Source organism: Acipenser ruthenus, chromosome 16 (genome assembly GCF_902713425.1).
Source record: "Acipenser ruthenus chromosome 16, fAciRut3.2 maternal haplotype, whole genome shotgun sequence".
In the NCBI taxonomy this organism is placed as follows: Eukaryota; Metazoa; Chordata; class Actinopteri; order Acipenseriformes; family Acipenseridae; genus Acipenser; species Acipenser ruthenus.
Window position 1 is genome coordinate 7,689,748 of NC_081204.1, and position 12,609 is coordinate 7,702,356.

A 12,609-nucleotide genomic window follows, 5' to 3' on the forward strand; every position below is an offset into this window, starting at 1 on the left:
AATTGACAGCTACCACAGGTCGTGGTTATTTTGCGGTCGCATTGGTTTAGAATTGTGCGAACGTTTCTGTTGTGCTAATTCATTGTGGTACTCGGTTTGAAAGTGCGGTTAGGTATAGTTTGACCAGTCTATTATTATTTATTTTTTAGCAGACGCCCTTATCCAGGGAGACTTACAATTGTTACAAGATATCACATTATTTTTACATACAATTACCCATTTATACAGTTGGGTTTTTACTGGATCAATCTAGGTAAAGTACCTTGCTCAAGAGTACAGCAGCAGTGTCCCCCCACCTGGGATTGACACCACGACCCTCCGGTCAAGAGTCCAGAGCCCAAACCACTACTCCACACTGCTGCCCTAAACATTACTCACTCTGCACAATTAATTTGTGGTTAGTGCCACACAGTGGCAAGTAGCAGTGGCATGCTAGTAGTTATCATGGTGTTGCTCTGGGGGTTAATATTGCATACTAGGTTTAAATACACTATTTTACTGCATTTTTTCCACTCACACAATATATGTATCAGAAGCGTTATTGAAAGTAACCAACGCTACATATTGTTAAATAGGATGCAGGACGTTGGTTTTTATTACGCTCCTTTTATAGATATTAGGATACAGTCCAGAGCCCTCCTCCACTGAGTAATGTTTAGACGTCTGTACTGAGGCGCTCTGCTCAGTATTAGCCTGCACAATGCCACGGGAGAGAAAATACTCGTAAAATGTGAAGTCTGTGTTTAATTTCCTACCCACAACCATGAAGGAAGACTCTGACGTACTTCCACGGGACCGGAGCCGTTTTGCAAGATGAGAATTCACTGCAAGATTGTAGCGATCATTCTCTGTTTTGGAGTTTTGTTACTTTTGTATCATTTTGTAAGTAATGCTGCGGATGAGCCGCCTTTGAAACAAGTTGCAAAGGAAAACTATGTGCAAACTTCCTCTGGTTTGGGAAACATTGTTTCTGTTGAGTTAGCACAAAAACCTCGTCCGGTGGCTCAAGTTTCACAAAAACAGCCACGTCTGAACAGAAAATCAAGTAAACTACCAAACAGAAGAGGGAGTAATCATGCAAACCCAAGGTAAGATCTAAAGTTGTCGTCTGTTGTTAAAATGTTGAAAACTTTATAGTTCAGTCTGAATTGGCTGCAATTAACTCAACCATGATGTGCCGGATTAAAACATTATTTACTGCATTTTACTATACGAATAAATAAAAATAAATGAATAAAAAACATCCATGCGCATTACCTCAAGGGATTATTAGTGCGGTGAGTAAACACTGACAAGGCTTTTCGGCATAATCCTTGCAAAGTTCCCTACATGCTATTTTAGTCTTACGACCAGTTAATTATAGGATCCGGTATCTTTTACTTCATATTTTCTGTATTTTTTTTCACAGTTAAAAATAACACCAGTAAGGCGTATCCACTTATTCATTCTGGAACTGTACTAGTCTAAAATATGCATCTCATTTTTAAGGACGTCTTTGAAAACTGCCGCAGAATTACAATCACCCATTAGAAAAAGAGTCTTGCATCCTGTTCTGTACCCATAGAGACCAAACGTCAAAAAAAAAAAACATATGGACCTACGGTCTAAATCTAAAATAGAATTGCAATACAGTTTCACAACTGCCAACCAAACACAGAAATAAATGAAGAGTGGTTATTATATATGAGGAAGATTCAGCATGAGATTTTAATTTGCACCAAAGACTGTCACAGGAAGGTACTAACGACATTAAAACCATGATCGAGGAGGACTGCTTAAAGTATAATTACATTTTTATTTATATATAATATTTTGGTCAGACGCAATACCAAAGTGTAGAATGTTCTTACACAAGTAAAAGTACCGGTACGTTATAAAGAAATAGCCTACATCCTGTGCAAATATGTAAACGGAAGATGTGGTGGTAAGACCTTGGCATGCTGGCTTCAACTGGTTCGGTGTAGAGCCACATTCTACACACCTTCTGTCTGACTGTCAAAAGAAAACAATGGCAATTTAAATTAAGGTCACCTTGAGCTGGCTTTGTAGTTGGTTAAGTCCGTTATTCATGTTGTAGGCCATGTGATCTATAAAAAAAATCCCTAGAACAACTAATGGCATAATTCAGATTAATCAATCAGTCAAGAGATTAGACTGATGACCTCACAACTTTTATAATACAGATTTTCACATTTCAGAATACTGTGCTTTTTGGTTTTACATTGCGGAGCAAGCGTTTTTCTTTATTTGGTTTAAGAGAATGGAATGATCCTTGTTTTCAAGGAAATTGTGTTCCCTTTTGAAGACTACAAAGATAAATCGTGTTACTGCAGCCAAAAATGCTATAAGGCTAATATGCTTAGGGTGTACTGTGTACTGCAAACATGATAATGTTCTGCATCTGTTGTAACATTAATGGAATAGAACAGGGGCATGCAGTTTAAGTTCACCCTTGGACCCTTTTTAATGCTTCCCATTAAATATAACAACCTAACCCATTGCAGTAAGTATCCCTTACAATGTAGTTGTTTTGGTATTATGTACTTGATTAATTATAAGACAACTTCTTCCTTCTGAAGGGAACAAAAAATAAAATACAAATGTGTGTAACTATGCAGGCCCTCCGACAGACTCTATCACTGACTTATAGTTTATAAAATCTGCATCTCCCTGTTTGAAGCCAGTTTGTCACAAATGACAAATGTGACAAGAGGATTCATTGGAGGAGCTCAGATGTCCAGTGCTGCACACATGATTGGTGTCACAATTCAGAATTCTAAAACTCATATCCTATAGGTTTTCAAATCTCTTGGCAGATGATATTTAGTGGTGTAAAATGGATATAAGCTGTGCTGACCCACACTTCAATTGGTTCTTGGAGTATTACTGGCGTGACAGTCTAAATCTTCTGTTCCCTCATTACAGTAACTAAGCAGTGTTATCTGAGATACTGCTCTGTTCTTTGACCTCCCTTTTTATCTATGCAAATTGGAGTCCCAACTAAATATGAGGTCAGTGTTACACACAAAGTTGTATTTTAAGGACATAAGAAAATAATAAAATTTAGTTAGATTCCTTGTAGCTGCTAGATCATAGAACTTTGTCCCTGTTAAAGTATCCCAATGACTCAGCAAAAGCTCTCTTAGTAACCCTTTCCGTACACTTACCATTCTAAGAAAACATAAAGCCAACTACTGCTCTAGAGGTATCCAGGAGAAAACAAAAATGTTAAATGAGAAATTTCCTCAACTTCTGAACAAAATTCTTTAGAAGTGGAGAGGGAGGGAGAAGTGGGGTTTGAATTTCAGTGCAATAGTTAAGAGAGTTCATAGCTGGGTTTATCAACTGATCAAGTGCATACAGCCACAAAAGCAGGCTTTGACTTTACTTGTACAGTTTTATAGTATTTTTGAGATTCCTCTGCAGTATGTATACTGACTGACTGAATAGATGTATTGGTCTCTGATCCCCTACAGAATTAGTTGGGTAATCTAACAAATAATGTTTTTTCTAGACCTGTGAATTTTTCTTCCACATTCTCAATCGCGCATCAAAGCGATAAGTCTTCTCTGTTATACTTTTAGGAGACTCGGTGAACCAAAGCCTCCCCGTAAGCCAGTTTCTGAGGAATGGATGCACTTGGCCGTGGTGGCCTGTGGGGATCGTGTGGACGAGACACTGACCATGCTGAAATCTGCTCTTCTCTTCAGCATCAAGAAGATCAAATTTCACATCTTTGCTGAGGATTCCCTAAAGCCACAGTTTGAAAAGGGGGTAGGTAGGCTGTGTGTTCAATATTTCTAACAAATCTTAGATCCACAGAGATCCACAGATATGAAGTAAACTTGTAATGGGGGACTATGCCCAATATACTGCAGTACTTTTCTTTTAAGGGTAAAACTTTTTTATTTTTTTAAGTTATTGTTTTAACCATTTAAACCATATTCTAATAAATTAGTGTGTATGTGCATACTACCCAGAGCTGGGGGAAATAAGTTACTAAGATGCTACTTTACTGTTACCTGACTCCATCTTACTACTTGCACAAACAGTAAATGCCTGAAATTAACATTGATACTATGGCCTACATTTATTATATTTCTTCAAAGTTGGCATTTTTGGTAGCTGCTGGGTCAAGTTCAGGTGCTTCTCTTATACTGGTAGTAATGTTGCATGTAGAATTGTTGATGCCTATGCCCCATTTAGCCTGGCATGTTGAGTGTATTAATGGTCTAACCAATGGTTTTCTTTCAGCACTAGATGGCTGAGCAACATCATGCCGTTGGACCCCTAGAGTTGTGTATGCCTGCTACACAAGTGTGTCAGTTTGAATGTATTTAATGTTAATGTTCCAACACATTTTTCTTTTTCTTGTTCCAGCTGAACAAGTGGCCTCATCCATTTACATTAAAGTTTCAGTACAGCATCTACTCAATCACGTTTTCAGTGGGGAATGCCCAGGAATGGAAAAAATTATTCAAGCCTTGTGCAGCACAGCGACTCTTTCTTCCGGTAGGACACTTTCCTCACTTTTTCTGTCAATTTCTGTGTTGCACCATCAGCTTAGTTCCGCCCTTGCTGGGATCTTTATTGTCCAAAAGTAGGCAGGTCCTTATATCTAATGCAAAAGGCTCTTCCTCTAACGGGACAGTGTCATTGAAAACACCCAATTCAAACGGAGGTTAGACTCCAACTTGGAAGCACTCCTTGGTTACTTATATTGAAATCGTTGTCATGTACTTGCTGAGAAGTCATCCAGAAGGTGCAATGCATGTCTTTTTGTCACTTTAACTGGCAGGTGATCCTGAAGGAGGTGGACTCTCTGCTGTATGTGGACACTGACGTTCTCTTCCTCAGACCGATGGATGACATTTGGAGCTTTCTCAAAGAGTTCAATACAACTCAGCTAGCAGCAATGGCACCCGAACATGAAATACCAAAGATTGGTTGGTATAGTCGATTCGCACGTCATCCTTTTCATGGAAAGACAGGGGTGAATTCGGGGGTGATGCTGATGAATCTCACTCGGATAAGAAACACCCTGTTTAAGGTAGGCATGATTTCTGAGGATTCTTTCAATAAACTGGTTTTTACTTGTGCTGATCTTTTTCACTTACAAACCATTTGATCAGATATGCAGTTCCCTTTATGCACCCGGGGACACTTTGATTTTGTAATACGAGAAATCCTACAATGGTGCCCAATAAGATAAAAAGTGTAAACTGATAGTTACCTGTTGATGTTTTACCATCCAGAATAGCATGATCCCGAGTGGGCTGGCCTGGGAGGATCTCCTGCACCCTCTGTATCAAAAGTACAAGAATCATATCACCTGGGGAGACCAGGACTTGTTGAATATCATATTCCATTATAATCCAGGTACATGTATGGGCATCTTGTTGGAAGGTTTGTTAAAGCAGGGATGGTAATCAGGCAGTCATTGCAAAGCAAGTTGACTTAGTTATAATTAATGTTAATAGGTTCAAAGGACTGAGAAACATTATGTACCATACTTTACAGTATAAGTGCACTAGAAACCTAGGTATTTAATGTCCACATGTTCATACTATTTTAATGTCTTACCTGTTTAAAATCATGTTATTTGTGTTCATTGTTTCTGCTTCAACCTTTTTGAATAGTGATTTAGAAACTCACCGTTGTAGAAGGGGCTGAAATTGCACACCCCTTGTGGTTATTTCCAAAACCACCTTGCTTCTGAAATGCAGAAGTTAGGAGTTTTTTTACAAGCAGAGCCAATGGTTGAAAAGGGTAATTTTAATAAGTAAGTAAGCCTAGTAAACAATCTAAGCAGAAATAGCAATAGAGAATTACTCCTAACACACTGGTAAGAAATTAAATATTTTGAAAATGTAAATGATATAAAGTATCTGATTAGCACCCCTTTTCTAAATGCATCTACTGTAACTTGGTAGCATTCCTAATTTTAAAAAAACACTGTCATAGATTATAAGGTATGTTTTTTTTTTTATTATTGAATACGTTTGGCAGCATGAACAGTGTTTAATCCTGTTTTTCCAACTGAGAGGTGTATTGGTGACAGATTTACACAGACTTGAATACTGCAGACCCCCACACCGCACATGTGTGATTGTGATAACCGCAGGTGCTGATTACTAGGCAGTGTTATCAAACCTTTGGTGCCAGGCTGGGTTTTGGCAGCCATTACCTTGTGCCTGGGAGTGATGCATGTTGGGATTTAATTAAGACACTTATTTCAAGTTCAGATAACAATGAGTGACAATGAATGATAACCAGCAGAGCAACTCATTCTAAAAGCAAAAAAAAAAAAAAAAAGAATTTATATTTGGCACTGGATATGTAGTTGATGTAATTCACTGTGGCAAAGTGTGAAATCTCAAATTTTTCTTGCTGATTTTTTTTTTTTATGCAATTGGTTGCATAAAGAGTTGCTGTGAGGTGGTGAGGATCCTCTTTCTGTTTTTTTTTTTTTAGCCCTTCTGCTTTTTAAAAATAAAAATCTGTTCTTAGGATGTTATAGTGGTATTTATTGATTTATTTTAATGATAATATAACTACTGTATGTAGTGTTTCTGATTTGTTTTTTGTTTTTCATTGCCTAATGGTGATATGTATTCTTATCATTCTATTGTGCTTTATTTTAATCTCCAGAGTGCCTTTATTCATTCCCCTGTCAGTGGAACTACAGACCAGACCACTGTATGTACGGAAGTAACTGCCCTGGGGCAGAGGAGGAAGGAGTGTCCATTCTCCATGGAAACCGTGGGGTTTACCATGACGACAAACAGCCAGCCTTTAAAGCTGTGTATGAGGCAATACATGATGTGAGTAAACATATTGAATACTGACAGTCAAACTGCCAGAACAGCAGGGTTCTTAAATTAACCTCTATTTGGCAGGGTTATAAATTATTTGAGAAAATAGCCCCATGTCTCTGAGCTTAAACACTTAACCTCCAATTTTTTTGACAAAGCTTCCTACACCACGTTATATAAGGATTAGTAATGGTATGCAAATTGTTTTGGCCCAATTGTACAGTATTAGTAATTGAAGATTATTGACAGGATTTTTTTTTTTAACTGGATGGATTCTAAAGTTAACCAAGTTATAATAAAGTGAGAAATATTCATTGGAGCTACCCCAGACTTAAAGTGTAACTCTGTATAATAAAAAAAAAAATTGACTATTGATTTGTGTTATTTTTAACTTTAGGCTCATATGGAGTTAATTAAATTAACCTAATTATTAATGGCACAGTCAATTTGTTATATCTATAGTCTAATTGTCTTACTAATTCCAGGCCTACACCACTGAATAAGGTATGGACGTGTTAATAACCAAACCGTCTTTTAAATCTTAATTTACGTTTTCTTTGTTTTTAGTATCCTTTTGAAGATAACTTGTTCCAGTCGATGTTCTATCCTCTCCAAACAAAGTTTCTGGAAACTGTGAATACATTGTGTGGTCGGATTCCACAGGTGTTTCTGAAACAGGTTGAGAAGACAATGAGGAAAGTCTACGAGCAACGTGTAATTGTCCACCTGAAACACCCTCCGAACTGAAAGGACTTTCCAGACTTTTCTACACAAACGGCAAGCAAATGCAAAGGCATGTTGTTTTCAAAGCCTGCAAACAAACACGCCTGCTTAAGCTCAGAATGGAACCACTTAGTCCTCACTCTCCCAGAGAGGAACTCAAATGGAGTGCAACATGAAGAAGCCGAAAAAACAGATTTTGTCCGCCCTTTTGCACAAAATCAGTATATATATTTTTTTTGTATGAGTCGTACAACACATTGATTATATTTTCAGGAGATGGTGCCAAGGCAAGGTAATATAAGCAACACTTTCAGCATTTTATAGACCTGAAAAGGTATTTCAAAGCAGTCCATCTTAACAGCACTGGGAATGCTACTGTACGGGCCTTTAGAGCTTTACCACAGGTGTACAGAGAATGGTGTAAGCTACACAGTTAGTTCATAAGACTGACAAACAAGTGTTTTATTAAATAAATACATTGATTATTCTTTGCAGTTGAGCTACACTGCCAGATTTGGTAATAGAGCACAATAGTGTAACTGTAGAGTGTAAATTTGCTAATAACTCAATAGGTTAACTGTCTCTAATGTACACTTGAGAATTCATCTCATTACATCATCTTTAAAAATGGAAGCTTTTTGTATTCCATTACTGGTAATATTGACAGATCTTGCTTTGGCAAACAGTGCAACACTTTGGTGCATGTATTTCATGAAAGAACAAGGAATACCTCTGGAATTTGATGTAATAGTAATTACATAGTGAAGCTGCCACCTGTTGCATGAAACTATTGAGTCTCTGTTCTCAAAACACCAAAAAAAAAACACATACAAGAAGCCCATCGTATACAATTGTAAGATCTGCTTCAACTGGTGCTAAATTTTAAGTGATAGAGGAGATGCATAATTCATAACTAATACATATGGTGCCATTACTAGAGTATACCTATTTTGGGGGGTGTGGGATAAAACTGGCAACATTCTGTAGCTACTTTAATACTAGCCGTGTGCATTTCAAAAATGTTTGAAATACTATGCTTAGGAATTGTTATATTTTCCAAATTACTTTGTTCAGACAGAAAATCGTATTTAACCTACTGGTAGCTGTTGTGTTCAAATAGCTCGCTTTTAGTCTTTGCGAAATGTGTGCATTTAAATGAAGAAATTTGCAGAATAATTTAAAATATTCTACTTTGGCAGGAATACATGGTCAGACCCAGTGGAAAACCAATAGTTAATAAATAACGCCTTGTTTCCCACTACACTGTGACATTTTCACACTCTCAAAACCATGCCACATTGTTTCCACAACATTTTTTTAAATTACGTGCTATGATAGTATTGCGCTTTGCCGGCCTGATACTGTCACAGTGGAGTGACAACACAAGGCCGTCACAGTGTTGTGGAAACAAAGACATTTCAAACAAGGCCCCAGTATTCCATCTAAAACTTTGTTTAATGTGGACTCTTAAAAGTGTTTTAGCTAGAACAAATTAGATTGTATCTTTAAGCTGCTTTGGTAAAAATGTCTGTTAACAAAAAGCTTCCCTGGTTTTGAAATGGATATTTTAGTAACACATGTAAATATTGTGTGATATTTGTTTACACTTAGGAGTGCTCTTATTATTGATATACAACCACAATTGGTGTTGTTCAGAGAGATCACTGTCCTGGACAAACTAAAATACTGCAGGCTGTTTGTTGTCCCTCTCAGTCAATCAATTTGCACAATTTTAGAAACATTTCAGTGTGTCTTACTGCATTTTGCCATCTTCTCAGAAGCACTAGGCAGGCATCTTGCAGCTCAGTTGATGCCTATTACCCACCCAGCATGTCCTGGACCAGATCAGCGGTGTTTATTAATGTCTAGTGACACCATCACATATATTTAGGCTTGCTACTTTTCAATTTTAAATCGAAGTTCAATCAAAATAAATTTACATAGGATAAATATTGGTAAAACAACTCCCTATGTTTTTATTTTCTTACAAAAAATAATAATTTTGAAATTCTCTAGTTTGTGTAGTTTTTACACTTATTGTCTGTCCCGTCTCCATTCCACTGTGAGTGGCTAGTAGTCGCTGTTGGTCATCTGAGTGGTTCCTTAGTACTGTAGTTTGACTGTTAGTCATTTCACTCTGGTGCGACAGATCTTGTTGTCTGAACCAGCACTAGAATTTGCATTCATTTAGTTGACTTTCAAAAGACCTATTACATTTTTATGATATAAAAATGTGTACTTATGCCTTAGAATAAAACGTCTGTCTAATACACTTTCAGATGCTGCGTTTTCTATGGCTTATTTGGGCTGATTTTTTAAATTTGTGTGGGATCTTTCTTTGTATGGTGATATTCTGCGTTTATGTTGTACCAACCGTTTTTCAATTGGAATGTTATCCAGTTCCTAGGTAACCATGACTTTGTTGCATGTTGAATATGAAAGGGGGTTTCGCAAAATGAGACTTGTACGTTTCTCAATGGAATAAAAAGTATTATTGAAAAATAAAATGATAAATTATCTCAAAAATAAACGTCGATTTTAATTGTCGATTTGGCAGAACTAAACTTTGAATAGTAGCAGGTCTACATATAGCCCATAGATGAACAGCCACTTTAATCAAATTACAAGAGAGACCGAATTCTCTTTTATTACATTTTCTTGATAAGTTCAGGCAAAACTTTCAGACCAGATTATAGGTTGATCCAATTAAAGACCAATTTAGTTTTCAGTGTGCTCTAATATTCATTTTGCTGGTTCTCAGCAAGAGTGTGTTTCATAAAGCATGTACCACAAGCACTTATATGTGAAACTCGCATAATAGGACTTAAAAGCCTGAAAGAAATGAAATAATTTGGTATTTGAAAACCATTACGGCTGACACCAGTATATCTATATTCATATGATGCATACTAAGCAGCTGGAACCTTTATTACTATTTTATTCATGCATCATTAAATATTTTCATCAAATGGTCTGTGGGTCATGATAAAGACATTTCTGCTATACAATTTGTGGCAGCAGCATTGCAGCCTTATCAAAGGAAAACTTATGTTCTGTAAAAATACAGTTGCTGTCCTGACTGTCATACAGCTTTAAACCGGATTCAGGCATTAGTTCATTTATATTTGTGCAGTAAAATCTCTGATCTTAAACAATTTTAGGACATCAGTGATCACAATTATTGTTAGATGTTATGATTAGGGATATAGGGGTATGCATACTTACAGCGCCTTGCACATTAGTAAGAAGCTATTACTGGATTGTTTCTTTAATGCTGGTTTGCGATGTGTTTGCAAAATATATATTCATTTCTTACTGCATTACTTAATATTATGATTTATTTCCAGTGAACGTCATATACATTTTTTAAAAAAAAAAAAAGCTTTACAGGATTACCTTAAACACCCATGTTGAAAATATCATCTCTGTGATTCCTGTAAAATGTGTAACTTAACAAAAGAAAGACTGTGATTCCCTTTTTGTGCCACTTATGCTCCAAAGCTGTGACAGAGTTTGAAGATGTTGTTATTAGTGATAAGTAATATTGTCCCCACAGCTAAAGCTACATTGGTAAAATGTAAACAAACTGGACTGTCAGCAGCTTGGCTTTCTGCTAGGTGCTGGGCATAATAAAATACAGGATTCAGGGCGACTTAGAACACATCTCCGAGTATCACTTAATGTTTGGAGCAGTGTTTGTAAGAATAAAGAATATGAACATCTCTAATGGACATCAAAATATGCCAAGAAGTAGTTATTGTGTATTAAAAAAAAACACTGTTGAAGGATTAATTTAAAATAAATCTATATAACATGTATGAAATAGCCTGAAGCACATAGTGTTAAGAATGTTGAATAACTAATACTATGTAGTTCGTTTGTTCTCCTGCCTAAAATGAGTATATTTATGCTGCCGTATAGTGTTGTGATTTTTTATATGTACATACATCCCATAATGTTGTGATTTAAATGCAGTATTGCTTGTCGTGAATTCTAACTGGAAATGTACACAAAAAGGCTAGGTTTTATATTCTTGTGTATTTTGTATTTTTTTTTTTTTTAAATGTGAAATGTGCACAAAACATTTACATCTCCAAAGGAGAACAAACTTAAACTTATTGTCAGTTTTACTTTTGTTAAAACATTTTTTTTTGTGAAAGCTTTTGTAATAAATATGCATGTCAAGTGTTTTTAAATACAGCTGCTGTGTTTCATTGTGTTGCTATGATACTTGCTACATACAGTCAAATCCCAATTCATGTATATTGCAGTTGTGCTGCTCTGTTCTGTGCAAAAATTGTATTTTCAACTACTGTTGTACTAGTTCACTTTAACATGATCCTATTTGCATACTTGTAATGCCGATAAAGTATCAATGCTCAATACTGTATTCAAAAGGACACGCCACTACATTGGTAATTTATTCGTATGTATACTGTAACCTTAAATACTATGCACAAAAATATAATATGTAGACAGAGAACTTTTTTTTCTATAGATATCATCATAAGCAAGACATTCCTAGCAAGACATGCCAGCAAGAAACATAAACTGCTCAGCTCTACACTGCCATAGGCAAAGTTACTACTAATGACAAGAGATTTTAAATTCCACTGATACTTTAATTCACAATTATCAAAAGCACATGCTACTATCATGAAGAGGAACATTTAGATAGACAAGAGGTACTAAAATACAGCTACTGTAAATGTACATATTTTAAGCAAGGTAGTTTTAAAAGATGTATTATACTCACCACTGTATCACTGAAAAGAAAGGGTGGGTTATAACTAAAATAAATCTCTTTTAATTCTGCTTATCTGAAGGTAACATTTACAACAACAATAATTAGGCCTGCACTATAGGTCTCTATGGGGTGGTTACACAGACCCAGATTAATACTGATCTCAGACTACTTTACCTAAGGAAGCATTAGGTAGTCCCAAATTAGTGCAAATTGGGGTCTGTGGAACCTGAAGTAAATGCTCCATGTTTGAATTCAATATGAACAATACCCAAACAATGAATCTATTTATTTAAAGCTGCCAGTGGTTTACTTTCTGTCCTTGGC

General features: G+C 36.2%; 1 protein-coding gene across 2 annotated transcripts; it reads left to right on the plus strand.

The window, feature by feature from the left end:
* Positions 1-578: 578 nt before the first annotated feature.
* gxylt2 (glucoside xylosyltransferase 2) lies at positions 579-11,736 on the plus strand. Of its 2 annotated transcripts, XM_034019629.3 has the most exons (7): positions 586-1,088; positions 3,585-3,774; positions 4,381-4,512; positions 4,799-5,050; positions 5,256-5,379; positions 6,652-6,824; positions 7,383-11,736. In XM_034019629.3, exons 1-7 carry the CDS (start codon positions 814-816, stop codon positions 7,560-7,562), a joined length of 1,326 nt encoding a protein of 441 aa, XP_033875520.1. In that variant the 5' UTR covers positions 586-813; the 3' UTR covers positions 7,563-11,736. The 2 variants fall into 2 exon arrangements, with proteins under 2 accessions (XP_033875521.3, XP_033875520.1); XM_034019630.3 differs by lacking the exon at positions 5,256-5,379 and having other exon boundaries at positions 579-1,088.
* Positions 11,737-12,609: the final 873 nt, after the last annotated feature.

Excerpts from the sequence above, each read along its gene's own strand:
- gxylt2 (XM_034019629.3), top strand. The coding sequence starts at position 814 with ATGAGAATTCACTGCAAGATTGTAGCGATCATTCTCTGTTTTGGAGTT. Across the intron at positions 5,051-5,255 it reads TAAGAAACACCCTGTTTAAG|AATAGCATGATCCCGAGTGG; the intron begins GTAGGCATGATT and ends TTTACCATCCAG. Across the intron at positions 6,825-7,382 it reads TGTATGAGGCAATACATGAT|TATCCTTTTGAAGATAACTT; the intron begins GTGAGTAAACAT and ends CTTTGTTTTTAG.